Source organism: Plutella xylostella, chromosome 29, assembly GCF_932276165.1.
Source record: "Plutella xylostella chromosome 29, ilPluXylo3.1, whole genome shotgun sequence".
NCBI lineage: Eukaryota > Metazoa > Arthropoda > Insecta > Lepidoptera > Plutellidae > Plutella > Plutella xylostella.
The window spans coordinates 5,085,909-5,104,786 of NC_064009.1; the positions used below are offsets into that span (position 1 = coordinate 5,085,909).

At 37.3% G+C, this 18,878-nt stretch overlaps 1 protein-coding gene across 1 annotated transcript in view; it reads left to right on the forward strand.

Annotated features, from left to right (window-relative positions):
* The first annotated feature begins 790 nt into the window (after positions 1-790).
* The window catches only part of LOC105393488 (BAI1-associated protein 3), an 86,707-nt gene continuing 68,619 nt past the window's right edge, over positions 791-18,878 (forward strand). The window contains exons 1-4 of the mRNA XM_048631517.1: positions 791-987; positions 7,912-7,914; positions 8,009-8,200; positions 12,192-12,399. Of these exons, the coding sequence (XP_048487474.1) occupies positions 8,050-8,200; positions 12,192-12,399 (359 nt within the window). The 5' untranslated portion in view covers positions 791-987; positions 7,912-7,914; positions 8,009-8,049. The remainder of the gene's footprint in view (positions 988-7,911; positions 7,915-8,008; positions 8,201-12,191; positions 12,400-18,878) is intronic.

The window sequence follows — 18,878 nt, forward strand, 5'->3', positions numbered from 1 at the left end:
GTCTAATTAATTGGCTGAAGCAGCACATGGCCGTATTGTATTAACAGTACTGCAGATATAGTTTACCTTTAATATTAATCACGATAATATACTTCCTAATTACTATCCGGAAGCCGTCAGAATTCCTGACATCGACAGCGGCGCCGTCGGCTGGAGGTATTTGACGTGACGCGGGCCGACCCGGGCCCTCTCGGCATTTCAATATTTCACTCAAACATGAGGAAAACCCTAAGTTATTTTATAAATCTTGATTTATGTTCGCTGATAATAAGTTTCGGAGTGCCGGGGCTCTCGGGGAAGTCGTCAATAAAGTTTGCTAATCACCGCTCGAACGGACGCTTGTTCAGAATAAATTGCAGAGACTTTCAAAGTAAACGAGCTGTTATAAAGTCAAGTTACTGCCTGCTGGCCTGTGTCTTTACTCTGCTGCTGCCTGCTCGAATTGCAAAGGAGGTTTTTTTATTTACTAACAGCAATCTATCAGAGATGGAAATAGCTGCGAGGGAGTTGAGTAGTTTGAGTCCCAACTCTTTCATTATAAATTTTACTTTCTACTCGTCTAAGATTTCACCCACTATTTTGTGACTCGTTCCTTTGTTTTAAACTGAAATTTTAGATAGTGCATCGTTATATAAACGAACCAAATGGCAACACACATAGGAACTTAAAAAATTAAATCATGCGACTCGAAATCAAAGAAATCGATACAACAAGCAATGAGAGTTAAAAGTTGCCGTTGGATGTTGTCGAGTGGATCACCTGTCGCTCTCGCGAGGACACCGGGGGGCGTCGGGCGCGGCGCTCAGTCCGAGCCTGGAGCCCGCGCGCGACGCCCGCCGCCGGAGCCCCCGCCCGCGCCGCGACACTCACCCCCCTGCACAGCCACTGCTTACAAACAATACCTTCCACGTTCTGCTCTGTGATCGGAAATAAACATTTCAAAAAGTTCAAGTGTTACCAACCTAGCGGACAGGAACCACGCCGGAATTCGGTAGGTTTACAGTTACATTCATGCGTGCGGAATTATCAGGTGTTATGTTGCCTATTATTTTCATGGGGTGTCCAATAAAATTTAAGTGCGTTGGTCATGTTTCTGGGTAGAGAAATATGTGAACGTTAATTGATATAATTACTGTATGCGAATCAGGTATAGTGTGGAACGTTTAAAATGTTTATTGTTTGTGACTATATTTTTTCAGATATTATTTTGACAGATTTTTAAGTTATTAAAAAAAATCCTACTTTATTGTACCTCTCGATTTATTTAAGAATTCAAGTTAGTTACTATCTACGTATAAAAGTTTCTAAAGTCATTTTTGTAAGTATTTTACATGAATATTAATTTTTCATGAATAAGTTTCATGTAAGTTTAAATGTAAAGTTACCAAGTTGTTCTATTCTGGAACGCTCTAAAATTATTTTAGCACTATATTATGTAGAAGTATGAAGTATGAAAACTTTATGGAAACACGAAATGTTTTTACTGTTATATCTTTCTGGTTTTATGTCACCACAAGAATTTTTGTTACTGCAGTTGAAAGATCCTGATTAGAGCGTAACTTTATATAGAACTTCAAACATAAAAGCAGAAACAGGAGTTATACTGACGTACTTCAAATTTCATAGCGTTAAAGTTTTCATAGCGCGCATACTCACAAGCAAAAACTACACAATATAAATCATTGCCGTAGAAGCTCCACTCTTCACAATAACACCAGACAGTATCTCAATCAGAGTGTCCAAAAAGCTCAACAATATATCATGATTAAGCGATATAGGCGACGCGCGGCGAATGCAATGGGAACCCTTTTGGAGGGTAAAACGGCCACATGCTGCCCCACCGCAGGCACGTACGGGTGGCCGACTCTTATGGCCTATTGAAGCCAGCCGAGCGACGGTATTCCACCACAGTGTATGGAGAAATAGATACAGATACAAGATACTATGTACAAATTATGTAGTTATACAAAACTTAGTTTCTACGGTATAAAATAATAGAAAATGCAGGGACATCACAAGAGTTTGACAAAAAATATATGAAAGTTTGAAATAACTCTATTTCTGTACTAATGTGAGTTCATCCTAACTAATATTATAAATGCGAAAGTAACTGTGTCTGTCTGTCTGTCTGTCTGTCTGTCTGTCTGTTACTCTTTCACGCCAAAACTACTGAACGGATTTGAATGAAATTTGGTATACATACGGTCTAGACCCTGGGAAAGAACATAGGCTACTTTTTATCCCGAAATTCCCACAGGAAAACTTTTTAAGGCGAAGCGAAGCGCGCGGGGACAGCTAGTTAATTATAAATTGTATTAAGATAGTAAAACTTGCTAATTCCAACAGGACTAACAAGTGGCAGTTGTCTGTTGCTCTTGCTACCATATAAAACATGTCAGAATTTTACTCCTTTTGAAATAAAAAACGTAGGGTATGCAAATATGAAACGTTGAATCAATCAATTTATCAACAGCGAAATTTTTTATACAGTGGCATGAGTTCCATTTACCCGCAGCTGGATTTGCCGTCGATATTAATTTCATCATCATCATCAACAGCTAATAAGATCCACTGCTAGACACAGGCCTGTGAGAGAGGCAATACTTCATTCATGCATATAAGTTATTTGAAAATAAACCAGATTTAAACAGTTATTTTTTAACATGTATATTTTTCAAAACTCAACTGGATATAGGACATATTAAGTATCTACTCTATGGACAAAAATATGTGTAGTCGTTTGCTAAGCGAGTAATTAATTGATTTAACGCCAAGGACTTTGATACAAAGTCCTTGTTTAACGCAGTGCGCGCGGCTAGCGGACTACGGTCGGCAGATAGCATAACATAATATCAATATGTCATAAATTGCGCCAACGGATCAGTATTCAATTCAGTTTTCCGATCATCAACAATAACGTTTGCAAAGTAATCCTCCGCAACAGTAGATAATTACTTGGGGCCAGTTTAATGGGTATTTCTGGATCGTGCCGGCTCGTCCGCCGCTGCCTCGTCGAATCGACTAATAGCAATCAACATCTGCTACTGTGTGATTGATTGGCTGCGCCCTTTACTTACACATCTACACATCTGCACGTGTTGGATGCGAGCATGTAAACTGAAGTGAAAATTGCCGTTCTATAAAGTGCTACCTAAATATTTCCACTGTGATTAAAGCTCTTGTTATGATTTCCATTATTAGGATTACATTATGCGTGACCTTTCATAGTTTAATTCTGAAACTTCATAATAATACTCCATTGGAGATAAAGCAAAATAAACTTCAACTTAGAAGTAGAACTAAACAAAATGTAACTTCCTAATCCGGTTAACTTTTGAACGTCCCATCTTAAGGGTAAATAATTAAGTTGTAAATGGCATAGTGGCGTGATACTTTTAAAGTGCCCTGTCTTAACAGAATCAAAGTCTGACGGGTTTTAAAAGGGTTGACGCTTTCAGCCCCTATTTTGTTACTTTGATATAATATATAATATATATAAAGTGTATTTTCTGTGGAGCTTCGCTTTAAGTATTATAAATGCGGCGAGTGACTCGGAGTCCCTGAATGTTTCATCAAGTTACAGAGAGCGTGCTTGTCGTGTCATAATTTTACTGTAAACGAACAAGTCCATTGTTAGTTAATTAAACAGTCAGTGACACGGCTCCTGATAGAGACGGGTTCAATTCTCATCGTATCGGAGTCCGCCCGAGGTCCTATTTGCACTGCTTTTTTAATTTATTTAAACAGGAACGCAAACTGCTTAAAAAATTAACGTTATTATATTATATTTTACGTAAATATAGATAGGAGCAGACTTCATCATAATGATAAGGCTACGTGCTATTTATGAAGTGGTTGGACAAACAAGGCTGAGCACAGAACCGATACGGCAAGAAGAGGCTATATTTTTATTAATAGACAAAAAGAAACATATAAAAAACACATTACAACAAAAACACGAATAGTTCCAGAAGAGCGCAGCAGGGAATACTCTTAATTTGCCATAAGTTGATTGCGAGCATGGAGGGCTGAGCTGCACTCTCCCCCGAGACATAATCTTGTAAACTCAATTTACGTAGCCATTCCAGGCCATAATTATTTTCTATTGTGCCTCCGTCTTCGGTTGGAAATGACCGGACTGGAAGCAGATGAGTCGCACTTTCGTATTATTCCAGAAATTCAATTTGAACATTTTCAATCTTAGAACGAGCAATTTGGAATCTTAGATCTCTGCGTTGGACAGATTTTCTTGAGAAAATGTAGTTTTCCTTGAATGATAAGTTTGTGTGTTTGTCTTACCATACAAATACTTGTAAGAATTCTACTTACTTGGCATATTTAATATTTGAATATTTCCTTTTCTTGCACATAGCAGCGGAATATTTATAATGTGGGTGAGCACAATAATCCCATTCGTCACGTGTCTGCCATTCCTGCGACGTGTCACACAGCTGGATGAAAATATACCTCTAGGAAATGCACGAAATTATTTTCAGGAGATGAAAACGTTCTTTGATGTCCTTAACTCAATAATGATATTGTAACTAAACTTTTGTTTGTTTTATGTACTTGTCTAAGAAAAAAACTGCGTTTCGTAAACTTATGAACCAGTTCAGTTTTCCGATATTAATATATTATTTGCCTATCTACTCACTTAAGACGATCCATCTTGCATGCTAGTGCGGATTAACGTCTTTAATTTTGCCGTCAATTTTTAACAAGTTAGAAATTTTAAAAAAACTAACCTCTGCCGTGATTAAGCAGGTCAGCCGGAAATTAGGAAAAGCTAGGTAGGTATAACTGGCTGGCTAGCTATATACCTATTGCTATTACATAGCAAAACGAGACATGACACGATCACACGACAGTAGTCGTCCAATGAGACAAGGGTCTAACAGCTATCCAATAGTTACCAAAACTACTAACACAACAGAAAAAGAAGTAACTCTACCACACCCGCCGCTCAATTGAAAAATAACACAAACTAATTCACTTTTATAGCTCCATTGAAAAGGAACAAATATGGTTTAGCTTTGTTCTGCCGAGATAATGAAACGGGATAAAAATTTATTATGTGTCTGTGTTGGCAAGTCTGGAAACTTTGTTAATTCTACAAACAAGTGTTTAAATATACTCGCAGGTACCGTGTACGAGGTAGTCTTCTCTATTTAATATTACTTTCATATCACTGTGGAAGTTTTTGATTACTTATCCGCCGAAGCTCTAGGGATGGAGAGAAAAGAAAGTGCTAAAACTTTTGCAAGAGATACCTACCTACTACTTTGTAACTGAAGCACTTGCCATGTTTATTTAATAACTACATAAAAATACGGTGCAAGTGCACTTTTTAAACTTTAGTGTGTGTGTTTTTTTATATAACTAAAATAAATTTAATTATTAAAATTTAAACAAAAAAAAATGTTACTTCATAAAATTAAAGCAACATCAACATAGAACACATAGCTAATAAAATCATAGCTGAAATTTCTGTAGACAAGACTTGCTAGTTCATAAACTGAGCACCGCACTGCAGAAATCTCAGGAACACTTACGTGCATGATTGCCCCGTCTCATACTGAGTCAACATTTGTAGTTACAAACAGCCCCCGAGCTCAAATTTAATAAGGCTCGTTTAAGAGACGCTCCCGGGATAATGTTCAGCATGTGTTTGGAACAATAAAGTGCAAATGTATGGTAACCAACGTAACACAACGTAGACGGCAGCTTAATATAAGTGTTATGTCGTGTTTTGGGACACATCCAAGTAATTAAGTGCCGCAGGTACGTACTTATCAGATTGTGGAGTTTTCAGTGACTTTCTTTGCTGAAATCCTTTTTAGGAACCCGATGCCAATGACAAAAAATAGAATAAATATAGATTCGTCATGCAGACAGCATGTTTGTACGTAAAAGCAGCTTTTTCGTAAATATAATAATAAGAACTACTGTTGAAACTTGTTAAATGATGTATCTTTCTGTAAAATGAAGTAAGATTAACACTAATAAAAAAAACAATTATTCATGGCAGTAAACCGATCGTGCGCTAGTCCGACTTGCACTCAGCCTTTTTTTATTCATGTAAATTTTGGTATTAGAATAACACACGTAGAATTTGATTATGCAAAGATTAACTTATAATCGCATGTAGAATACCCATCTGAGCTTAGTCCTGCAGACAGGAGTAGCTTCGTTTCCAATATTGTTCTCGGAGGGGTTGGATTACGCGCGGGCAACAGGAGGGTTACTGTATACTGGTGAAAAACGAACGAACAAGAGCTGTTGTGAAATCGGCACGTTTAATACAACGAGATAGGGTCGTAGCCAAAATGAGACCTGAAGGAACCTGAAAGTAAGAGAGGAAGACCAAGAAAGACGTGGCTTGATTGTGTGAAAGAAAATGTTAGAGAGTGTGTGCAATGAATGAGGATATTACAGAGGATGGGGAAAAATGGCGTGACATGACGCACAAAACCGACCCTAAATAAGGAAAAGGCTAGGAAGAACAAGAAGATAGGGTCGTGGCTCGCGCAGCAACGCTCAGAAACTAACCCCCTTATTCATAGAGAAGTTACAGAACGTTTTAACTAATAAACTGTTTTGTCCCTCTCCGACAAAGAACAATTTGTTCTTTGACAGAGAGGGACAAAACAGTTTATTAGTTAAAACGTATTGTAACTTTTCTATGAATAAGGGGGTTAGTTTTTCGTCTTAGAGAGTGACCCCCCTGGGCGGGCAGGGCGCTCAGCCCTTAATGGATTTATGTACTGCGAGCAGACACGGATACCAGCCATCCCTTAGTTTGTGTTCATCCACTAATTTCTGTTCCTTAATTAACTTTTCCAGAAGCAACAGCTGGTAGATGGGTGCAATTTCACACGAAATCAAAATTCTAAAGTGGGGATTTGTTTTACTATGAATAAGAGTATAACTTGGTACATAAATGTACAGAACCATCCACATAATTCTTATTGCTAAATGTAGTAAAATATTTTTTTTGTAACTTTTAGAAAGCATCTCTGGTATTTTTAATGTTGTAAGAGTCGTAGGTTTCGGTTTCGGCTCTCGTGAGTACAAATGTACAGCGAAAAGCGGGTGGTTTCAGTCTTGTCACCTCTGTCTGACGACGCCTTCGAGAACAGTCGTGAATATTATGTTTGTAAGTTGTAACGGTACATTAAAAATTTATTATGTATACAAAAGCTGCGTTGCAGCTCAGGAAATAGAAGTAAAGCTAAGATTTCTAAAGGTTAATTGTGAAAATAAAGTAATTTTTACGAGTGAAACACATATAACCCACCGCTCCCGGCCATCAGCACGATACTAATTTTATTTCCATCCACATTCCTGACTCCTAACAAACTCTCAAAGGTTCACAAAAAGGTCCTTCCTTTATTTTACCTATTAAGTTAATCATATTTTTGGCGCGCAAAATGAAAATAGGAAGCGGGCGTTTTCATATGTCGGTACGAAGTGCGTAAAAGAAAGAAATAAAATTGTATTTATGGAGAGACTTTAGCTGTACTGGAAGGCTCAAAAGGCGATCCCATTAGGCTGAATGGAACTGGAACGATATTCTCAAAGCATTCTTATTTTCCCCAGAAATGTGTGGTTGGAGAGAAACAGACCTAATTACTCCTTCGAAAATGACACTATTGCGTTTTATGTTCGTGGCTCATCATCTATACACAATCCATATATTTACAGAATAACATTCAAGACTTATATTTTTACTACTATGTCAGTAATCCTAAGTTAAGCCATCCGTTTCGCCATTACGCTACGGCTACCAAAGTTCCAATAAAAACCCTAGGGACTATTTTATGCAAAGTTTTCACGAAGATTGGCTTCATCACACGGGCTGCCAAAGCGACTCACAGCTATCACTGGTTTCATAATAACCAAACCTAGCAAGCTCTTATGATGAACTTATACGGGATCCAGATACAGACACTCTGATAAGACTTCTTTCGCGAACTCTTTTCGCTGATGCTAATATTTTTTTTGTTACAGGGTGGTAGTGTGATGTAGTGCGGCACTCAGCCAGCCGCGATGAGTTTCCTGTCGTCCATCGGTCAGTACGTGGCGGGCGTGGCAGACAGCGTGGCGGGGCTGGCGCTGAGCCCGCGCCGCGCGCCGCCGCCGCGCCACCGCTCCGCCGACGGGCAGGCGCAGCCGCAGCCCTCGCCCGCTTCCATGAGAGGTAAGCAAGGGATTAAAGTCTAAAGTCAACGTCAAATGCTTTTTTTCGTCGTCTATATACATTCTGTGTAAGTAGTATCGGGATAAGATCAATAAAAGAGAATTCGCCAAAATACAAAATACTCTCCGTTAGGATAAGGAGCTCTTTTTGTCTTTGGAGAAGTACAGAGGTAAGAAACTCCTGCGCCATCTTTTCGAACTGGGATAAAAAAGTACATTACATGGTTATGTACATATTTATGTGCACAGCAGTGACAACAACCATGTAATGTATAATAAACAACGATGTAGTGCAACCTTGAGTAGCCGCGATGAGTTTCCTATCATCCATCGGTCAGTATGTGGCGGGCGTGGCGGAAAGCGTGGCGGGGCTGGCGCTGAGCCCGCGCCGCGCGCCGCCGCCGCGCCACCGCTCCGCCGACGGACAGGCGCAGCCGCAGCCCTCGCCCGCTTCCATGAGAGGTAATGAGAAAGTTGTTAAAAGCATAGTCAAACGCTCTTATTCATCGTTAAATATAAAATTGTCGGTAGCCAGTCACATCTGACTACCCGTTCGGGGATTACAGTCGGGAGCATCTGTATGTATGTAAGTATGTAAATATAAAATTTTATGGTGAACAAATTTTGTTCACGAACTTCTCTCCGTTCGAAAAAGGAGCTCTTTTTGTTTTTGGAGAAGTGCAGAGGTAAGAAACTCCTGAGCCATCTTATCAAACTAGGATATAAAACTACATTTGTTTTCACTGCTGTGCACATACATACTTATGTATGTCTATAGTCTTCAATCATGGGAGCATCTTGCATGATCAGAGGTTATAGGTACTCAAGTCCACGTTATTATACAGGGTGATTGGTAAGTCGATGTATTCCTATAAATGGGTTGTAGTCGAAAGCATTTCTGAGTTATTTAAGTTTTAAGTTTTTTTTTTAATTTTGCCAAAATGTATGTTTTTAAGCAAAATATTTCAAAAACCAACGATTTTTTTAATACTTTTTTGATTGTTTTGCATTGGTGACACCTTAGTAAACTAATCATAATCATTGATTGCGTAATATTTAACTTAATTTAGACACAGTGCTTCAAAATAGATGAAACATTAAGAAAATTTTACGAAAGATGAAATAAAAAAGCTAATTTAAAAAAGAATTTTATCTGACAATTTTTCAGGCACTACAGCTTAAAAACATAATCAATTTATAAGCTTTAAAATGACATATTTCAATCTAAAGTCTATTAAGGTATGGCCAAGATATAGCCAAAACAACCGCATAGGCGGGCAAATCTCAGAAGGGAAACAAACAAGATTTTGTTCAAATTTTAAGGTAAAAAGTATTGTAACTGGACTTATCCGAACTGTTTACAAATTATTGTGTTCCAATAGTGCGGTTCCTCAAATGCACTGATCTAGGACAAGGTTGTTTCACCGAAATAATGCTTGTCCGATAACACGGTTAGCCGATTGTAATTTTCAATTATGATTGGTAAAACAAAATAATTCTTCACAACCCGGTTCCATAAAAGTACTGTTCGACGACGGTTAATTCGCCGAAAACATGATTGGCCTACTGGCCAATGCTACTGCACGTGACAATAGCACTGTTTGACAATGATTGTTTTAAATTCAACGTGTTCAAACACTGTGCCAAATATTTTAGCTGAAAAGTTTCACCGAATAGTGTTATAGGAGATGCAATTTGGTGGTTAAACTGGGCAGTCGAAAAAGCATTCTATCTTTGAACCTATCGCCATCAAAAAGTACTTTCGGCTAACCGTGTTATCGGACTAGCATTATTTCGGTGAAGCAACCTTGTAGTCGATCTGTGCCTTTGAGGGACCGCGCTATCGGAGAACAATTATTAGAAAACGGTTCGGAGCTCTAAAAAGTCCAGTTATAAGACATTTTACCTTAAAATTTAAACAAAATTTAGTTTGTTTCCCTACTGAGATTTGCCCGCTTATGCGGTTGTTTTGGCTATATCTTGGTCATACCTTAATCGATTTTAAATTGGATTATGTCATTTTAAAGCTTATAAATTGATTATGTTTTTAGGCTGTAGTGCCTGAAAAATTGTAAGATAAAATTCTTTTTTAAATTAGCTTTTTTATTTTCATCTTTCGTAAAATTTTCTTAATGTTTCATCTATTTTGAAGCACTGTGTCTAAATTAAGTTAAATATTACGCAATTAATGATTATGATTAGTTGACTAAGGTGTCACCAATGCAAAACAATCAAAAAAGTATAAAAAAAATCGTTGGTTTTTGAAATATTTTGCTTTTAAACATAAATTTTGGCAAAATTTAAAAAAAAATCGTAAAACTTAAATAACTCAGAAATGGTTGATTTTCGGATAATGCATTATGGGGTTCAATCGACTGGAAATGCCTTCGACTACAACCCATTTAAAGGAATACATCGACTTTCCAATCACCCTGTATAATACTTACATATAGAATAGAAAACACAATAAATGTGCATGACAAAATACAAATATTCTATCTTCATATTATATTATGTAGATATAAATTAGTCTAATATCGTCCGCAATTTCTAACCAGTCTATTGACTCACTTAACTAATAACAGGCCGTTTATGTCAAGATGAATAGCTTAGATCACAGAGCTTGGCTCAATTAATATTCCACTATAAGTATAACTTAATATTCCATCACAAAGATCTTGCATCGCTCAAAGGCGCTCCTCTCAGTATTATTTGTCAAAGGATATACTTAATGAGTCTTTCCTCTTGGACGTTCAGGATACATGTCACAGAAGGCGCCATATCTCATAGATACAAAGATCAAGAAACTTTAAACGATCTGTCCCCGCTGCACGGGTCCGTTATCAACGTATACAAAGACGTCACTAGTATATCGCGATACTGCATTAATGTGGCGCTGACGAGTTTATCGACAACGAAAGCGGACCCATGCCGCGTGGACATGTACATGTATTTTTCTTAGATAAATCACCATTCTTAGATCATGCCCATTTAATTCCAGACAAGATTTAATTAAACCTGAACAATGAAAACACAGCAAATAGATTTTTAAACATCCCACTAGAGAATGTATCCAGACTTATGAGGCCGCTTTTACTTTGCAATCGCGATCGATTAATCTCAGCTCAGTACATAAAGCTTTCTTCTGCGAGTTTCACGGTTAGTGACTTGTAAATAAATGGGAACTTGAAAACGTGTGACTAGCTTTTAGCCCCAGGCGATTGAGGCTTCTCAAGATGATAGCTTTTAGAAATCTTTTTGCGACAGTAGCTTCTGAAAGATTCAAATAAAATACGTTATCATTTATTGCATAATATTTGTGTGTCGCAGATTGAATGTAATGAAATTAATTGATGTCACTTGTAGACCAATTCTACATTGAGCATAGCCTCAAAGTTAATGAAGTAGTGGTCAGGCTGTACACTAATGGATTGTGGTCTAAATTATTAACAAAGGGACAATTCACTGTGATGTGTCGGTCATTGTAGGACTGTATGTAGCTAAGTTGTTTCAGTTTAGGTTAATTTAGAAAAGAATACATAAATCAAGTTATATCCTGAATTGTAAGCTGTAAGTAAGGAAAGTGTTTTTTATTGTTGAAGAAATACAACCTCCATTATCGATAAGTCATTTAAACAGTATAGCAAGCGTTTATCGGTCAATCGGTCAATTTTACTCTCCTTAAGAGACTTGGAAGACTTACTCCATGCCAACCAGAATGCTATCAAAGTTGCTTATTTTTGGTCTGGGCAAATCTATAAATTCGCATGTTCACTATCACGAAAGAAGAAGATCGGTCTGTCCTTTTAAAAAATAATCAGTGTGTATTATGTATGATAGGTACTTAGATTATGTTATTTTTAAACCTTGACTAAAAAGAGGAGTGTTACAAGATAAATATAACGTGTTTGTGTTAGTATAGGTCCCAAACGTTTGTGTTAGTACAACTTCAACGTACGGATGACTTGATAAACCCCCCCCCTCCCCCGCAGCTGGTTTCCCCCGCGTGGTGCCGACGGAGGGCGCGTCGGCGCTGGGCGCGCGGCGCCGCACGCTGGACTGCCTGGCTCAGGCGGCGCCGGTCCGCCGCGGGGGCTCCCTGCGCGTGCCCCGCCAGCCGCCGCCGCCGGAGAAACTCAAGATGGCGTTCTGCAAGCGCCGCCTGTCGTGGCCGGAGGTGGATAATTCGGTCAATTCTGGGTGAGTGTTTTTTTGTTTTGTTGTCATTGTTGTTGTCTGCAGTTAGGTAGTTCGTGCAGATATTTTGGTAGAATATTTAACTTGGGTCACCGTTAGGTACCTACAAATTTTCTACTAAGTAGGTATGTAGTTAAAGTCGATATGATGTAAGTAGGTATAGGTAGGTGTCCAAACTGTTAGTGGCTAATCATGTGTCCTAAGGTTTATATTATAATTTTTTTTGAAGAGAAGAACTACGGGGCCCGGTAATTGTAGCCTACAGTTTAATCCGTACAGCGGTAGACCAGGAACAAATATATTATTATAATTCTTTACAATAACGTTGTCCAAGTTCAGGAAATATTAATTAAGAATAAATCTAATGAAATCTGCATCCCTATTGAGCTTCCCTCAATCCAAATCTTATGTCTTTCAGACTGTAGAGTCTATAACTTCTTATGAATTCGTTGTACAAATATATTGTAAAATTTTACGTTGAATAAATCATATTCTATTCTATGCATTCAAATATGAAAAACCTCTTTTATGCGAAGTACCTGCTTACGAGTTGGGAAGAAAGCAGTCTCACTGAAATATATAGCTCCGAAAATTGTAGAGCATTTGAATTGGTGCTTTGTCATAGTCTTATCCTGTACTCTCGTTATATTTCAAGTCACCCTGGGAGAAAAGCTGACCTCCAATTTGTATTATAATAAGATATAATACTTAAAATATAACGTAATCAAAACATTCTACATCATGTGCCTGAACCAGTGTACCTAGCATCCACAACAGAGAACAGGAGACTAAAACAACAATCAACAAACTAATTAACCAGAAAAATAATTACACGGGAAGAGCTAAGGTCGAATGTCTTAGAACAAAGCGCTAGCAAATAATGATAGGGGGGAATCAAACCTCTTGGAAGGATATTAACGTGTTTCCGTGGCGAGGGGGTGTAAATCAGAAACAGCTCTCGCGAACCACTCTAAAGCCTGTCGAAGAGAGGGGGGTGGGGGCCCCCCACCCGGCTCTTTCCTTAACCCTTCATTAGGTAATCGCGGTGCCCGCTAGCGCTCACTGACCGATTCAATAAGATGGTATATTAATACTTTGCTTTCATACAACATTTGCTTAGTCAGAGTATGGGAGGGTTGGATGTTATAATTTTCCTTGACTGTTTGTTTGTGTGAGTGTGGGTGGGTACTCATAGGATATGTATAAGTAATGTGTATAAGTGTAATTAGGTATACCTATCAATAAACTAACCAAGCCATCATATTCAATTCAGTCATCGCTCTAGCGAGTTGAAGGGAGTCCCACGCCACGTTTTCCTTTTCCTTTTCCTTTTCTTTACTCGTCTATCCCAACAGTTATCGATTCTCCGGTTGATATGACCCGCCCACTGCCACTTCAGTTTTCAGATTTTAAGAGATAATATCGCATTATTAGTTCTCATTCATGACGATTCACGAGTAGGCTCATTATGTTTTTATGATGTGGGCCTTCAGAGTCATCACGAGCATATCATAGCAAGCTCCGAGTGGGTCCAGGCACTAAAACAACCGTCAGTTTCTACATAAAGTATACGTGATCAAAGGCAGGACATACTGTTTGATCAGAGTTTACGCAACGGCCGAGGAGTAGATGTAATGTAGCTTTTTAAATGTAACTGCACAGCCGATTCGATTTCTGAACATTACAATATAAAACTACACAAACATCAACCCATAATAATAGCATTATATAGTGACTTAAAGGCGAAACGGATCCCTGGTGGGATAAAAGCTAGTTTCCTATAAAATAGGACGGGCAAGTTGCGCCATGACCGTTACCAGTAACTAAGTTATGCATCGATAACCCGTCAGCACTTCATAGGTCAGCGAGTAATTCGTTTGACTCAATTACTGCCTTATATCCCTAATAGGAGTACCAATTAGGCCCCGCACCCCACAGCTGGCCAGTACTGGCAAGTGTAAAACTCAATTAATTCTCTATTCGATACGTTTTACTGCCACTAGCGAATATTTAATACAAAATCCAGGAACAAAGCGGCAACAGATGCAGTCTTTTTAGGTTTCAGGATGTTTATTTACATAATTTAAACAAATTTATATGTAGATGGTACATAGGTAGGCATAACTTTTACAGCTGAGACTTTGCTTGGGAGGGTATTAACTAATACCTAAGTCAACCTACAAGAGCATACAAAACATTTTTGTTTGTAATAATGTATAACATTTATAAAACTGCAACACACACACACACATACAAAACTATAAAAAAAACTATTCAACCATCCACACTTAAAGTTCATAACTACACAATCATTCGCTTACACAAAACAGATATAAAAATTGTCGCATTACCTTCGTCAAGTAACATTTTAAAATTAATAACACAAAATATACGTAGCGTTGGTTGCAACTTGGCGGGATTTCTTGCTCTTCTACATGAAGTTAAGCTGGAGTTTGATATTGTTATCTTGACTGAGTGCTGGTTGTCTTGTAACCCGATTTTGCCGTCTATTGAAGGTTACAAATCAATCTCAAATAAAAAAATTATGAACCAGAATGATGGAGTTGCAGTTTACTATAGAGAAAATCTTAGTATATCCATTCATGAACCACAATGTACTGATGGAAACTGTTTAATAATTAACATTGATAACGTAACAGCTATTATTGCTATTTACCGCTCTCCATCCTTTAAAAATACGGATAACTTTATTAATTCTTTGAGCAACATAATACAAAGTTTATCGACATTTCAAAATATAATTATTACAGGGGACTTAAATATTGATATCAACCCTGACCACAATGATGCAAGCGCCGAAAGTTTATTAAATGTTACTGCATACCATGGTTTTCTTGTTGGACATAACTTTATAACAAGAGATGCCAGTAAATCTTGCCTTGATCATGTCTTTGTTAAAACAAAAAAGGAAATAATCACTATAGTTCTGAATTCCACGGTAACGGATCATAAGGCTGTTCTTTTTTGTATATGCTTGGATTCAATAAATAAACTAAAACCTACTGAGTATGTCAAAGTAAATTATAAAGGATTTGAAAGAGATATTAGTGGCAACGATTTCAGCGATATATTGCAAATACAGGATCCTAATATAGCACTTAACAAATTGATAGAGTCCATTCAGATAATTTTAGATAAAAATTCATCAAAATCTAGGGTACCATCGCGCAAACGGATACTTAAACCTTGGCTTACTCCGGGTTTGCTTCGATGTATCAGAAATAGAGATGAACTGCATAAAAAATCAATGGCCAATCCAGATAGCGATATCATCAAGCTTACGTATTCCAGATACCGTAAATACTGTAACAACTTAATTAAAAAACTAAAAAGAGAGCATGAAAAATCTATATTAAGAGAAGCTGGTAATAATAGTAAAACACTTTGGAAGGCTATAAAAAATATTACTTCAACATCAATAAAAAGAGATAACGCACAAGAGCTACTCAAAATGGGAGGATCTTTTCCGGAATCAGTTAATTTAGTAAATAATCATTTTGTAAACGTGGGAAAATCTTTGGCAGAAGAAGTTAACAATAAATATTGTAATAAAAACCCGAAACCGAATGTCGAATCTGTTACATTCAATAAGCGTGACTCCTTTATATTAATGAAAACGGATAATGAAGAGATAAACAATATAATTATGAATCTAAAAAATGAGTGCTCTGCTGGATGGGATAATATTACAAACAAGATCTTAAAAGAATATAAACATATCCTTATTCCTCTTCTGTGTCATATATTTAATGCTTGTCTTGAGCAAGGAATTTTTCCGGATGCACTAAGAGATCAGTCGTTATCCCTATTTATAAGGGGGGTGATAAAGTTAATGTCAATTGTTATAGACCAATCTCTATTCTCCCGTCCTTGTCCAAGATACTTGAACGTATAATAAACTCTAGACTTATTGATTATCTGGAAAGAAATAATATATTATCCGAGAACCAGTTTGGCTTTCGTTCGGGGAAGTCGACAGCCGATGCAGTCCATACGGTTATTGATTTTGTGGTGCAGAGCCTGGATGAAGGAGATAGATGCTTGGGAATATTTCTGGATCTTGCTAAAGCATTTGATACTGTATCGACCAAACTACTATTAAATAAACTTGAACATCTTGGAATCAGAGGTACACAACATAATCTGTTTGAGAGTTATTTGACAAACAGACATCAGTGTACAAAAATAGGGGAACATATCAGTTGCACTCAAGCTATAGAATGGGGCGTGCCCCAGGGTAGTATCCTTGGGCCAACCTTATTTTTAATTTATATTAATAACCTTTGCGGACTTAAATTATCTCAAGGAATCATTGTGACGTATGCTGATGATACAGTCTTACTCTTCAGGGGCAAATCATGGTCTAATGTTTTTGATATCGCTCAGGTTGGTTTTAATAAAGTAACAGAGTGGCTCACATCTAATGTACTTACTTTGAACGCTCAAAAGACTAACTATATAACGTTTTCCATCAATAACTCCACCCAACCAACAAGTGATTTCAGGTTGTTAGTACATGATTGCTCAGATCAAATAACATGTTCCTGCAGATCACTTGATAAAGTACCTGAGATAAAATACCTTGGTATCATACTCGATCAAAATCTTAATTTTAAAAGACATATTCATTTGCTTAGTGCCAAAGTAAGAAGACTGATCCATATTTTTAAAAACCTAAGACACGTAGCTGATCCAAATTTATTAAAAATAATATATTATGCTTTATGTGAATCAATCTTGCGATACTGTATCTGCTGTTGGGGGGGTGCACATAAATCCAACATTATTGTCCTAGAACGTGCACAGCGAGCAGTTCTAAAGGTGTGCACTTTCAAGCCAATCCTTCATCCAACTTCTGAGCTTTACAGATTCTGTGACGTATTAACTGTCAGACAACTTTTTATTCAAAATATTGTCCTAAAACAGCATAATAAACTTGTATTTCAACATATCTCAAAGCGCAGAAAGGATATTGTTTGCGAAACAAATATTGGTCGAACTTGTTTCAGACAGAGATTTTTCAGATTTCTTGGACCATACATATATAACACACTTAATAAAGTTCTTATTATATACCCAAAAACCCTTTTTGAATGTAAAAAGGTTATAACTGATTGGCTAAAATCTAAAAACTATGATGAAACTGAAAGACTTATTTCAGTCACATCGTAATTATATTACTTAAAATATAAACCACTGACTGAAAATGAATCACATACATTATACACTAACACTCACTATAAATACACTTTACATACATGCACTACACTCCACATCTTCTCTAAAACTTACACAAATCTACACACATCACTTTTTTATTTATTTTTTTATCTTCTGTATCTAAATTAAATAGTAAGATAAATATGCATGTAAAATACTTTATTTTATTTTTTTCTATTATTGTTTTTAGTTTTTGGATAATTCTTTGTTTTGCTGTTGTTGAGACTTGTTAGCATAAATTCTCATTTTTCGGGAAGTGTTACTACTCATCCTAAGACACAGGGTTCACCCTACTTTAGGGAGTAGAGACATACTCAATTGTTGTTTTTGTATAACAAGTTACTGTAACATTTTTATGGAAATAAAATTATTCTTATTCTTATTCTTATTCTTATAAGATCTTTGCTTCTGTAACTTTTACTTCATTTTATGTAGACCCGAAGTGGTGAACTGACATCAAGATAGTCGTAAGCGGAGATTGGTATTCGCCGATGGCTTCTTGGAAGTCGCTTCATTTGTCGCCGCACCTGGGCACTTCGGTATCAATACTTCACTTGGCAGGAAAAGTTTGTAATTAGACGATCGAAGCTAAGTGCCAGTGAAGTAAAAGTGTGGCTGTGTTAGCTCTGTGAGGGGGAGGACACAGGGGCGCGGGGAGGGGTCGAAGGACGGCAGGACGCAACAGGTCGGCCTCATGACCTACTTAATGAATCAGCATTTGATACATAACCAAAATAAACAACGTTTTTCAATTCATGGAGCTAATAAAATTGTATTTATCGAGCGTGTGTAAATGTTGAAAGGGAAAATAAATATGAAAACGTTAGCTACTGGAATGTGCGTCCGCGGAGCGTGAGCGTGCGGTTCAGTTGAAGGGTCGCTATGAATTTTCCCGTCTTGTAGGTACTGCTGGAGGTACTCAGCCGCGCGACCTTATCTTTTTGTGAGAAGAGATAAAAACGTTGCTCACGGTTCACGGTAGAGCCGGCAATATGGTTTTTATTATTTTCTCTTGAAAAGCAGCAACCATTTTTGATTAGGTAAGTACACTTGTATTTTCATAAAGGCACCGTATAGGAAGTTATAAGTACCTTAACATTATTGGTGATCCGTATAAAATTTCCGATTTTAGGCATTTTAAATTCCAGGAATATCCCGGCCATGTTCAAATTTACTCAGGAATTTTCCACACGTGATTAATATTGATGTTAGATCACCTGTGAAGAAAATAACCTTGTCTG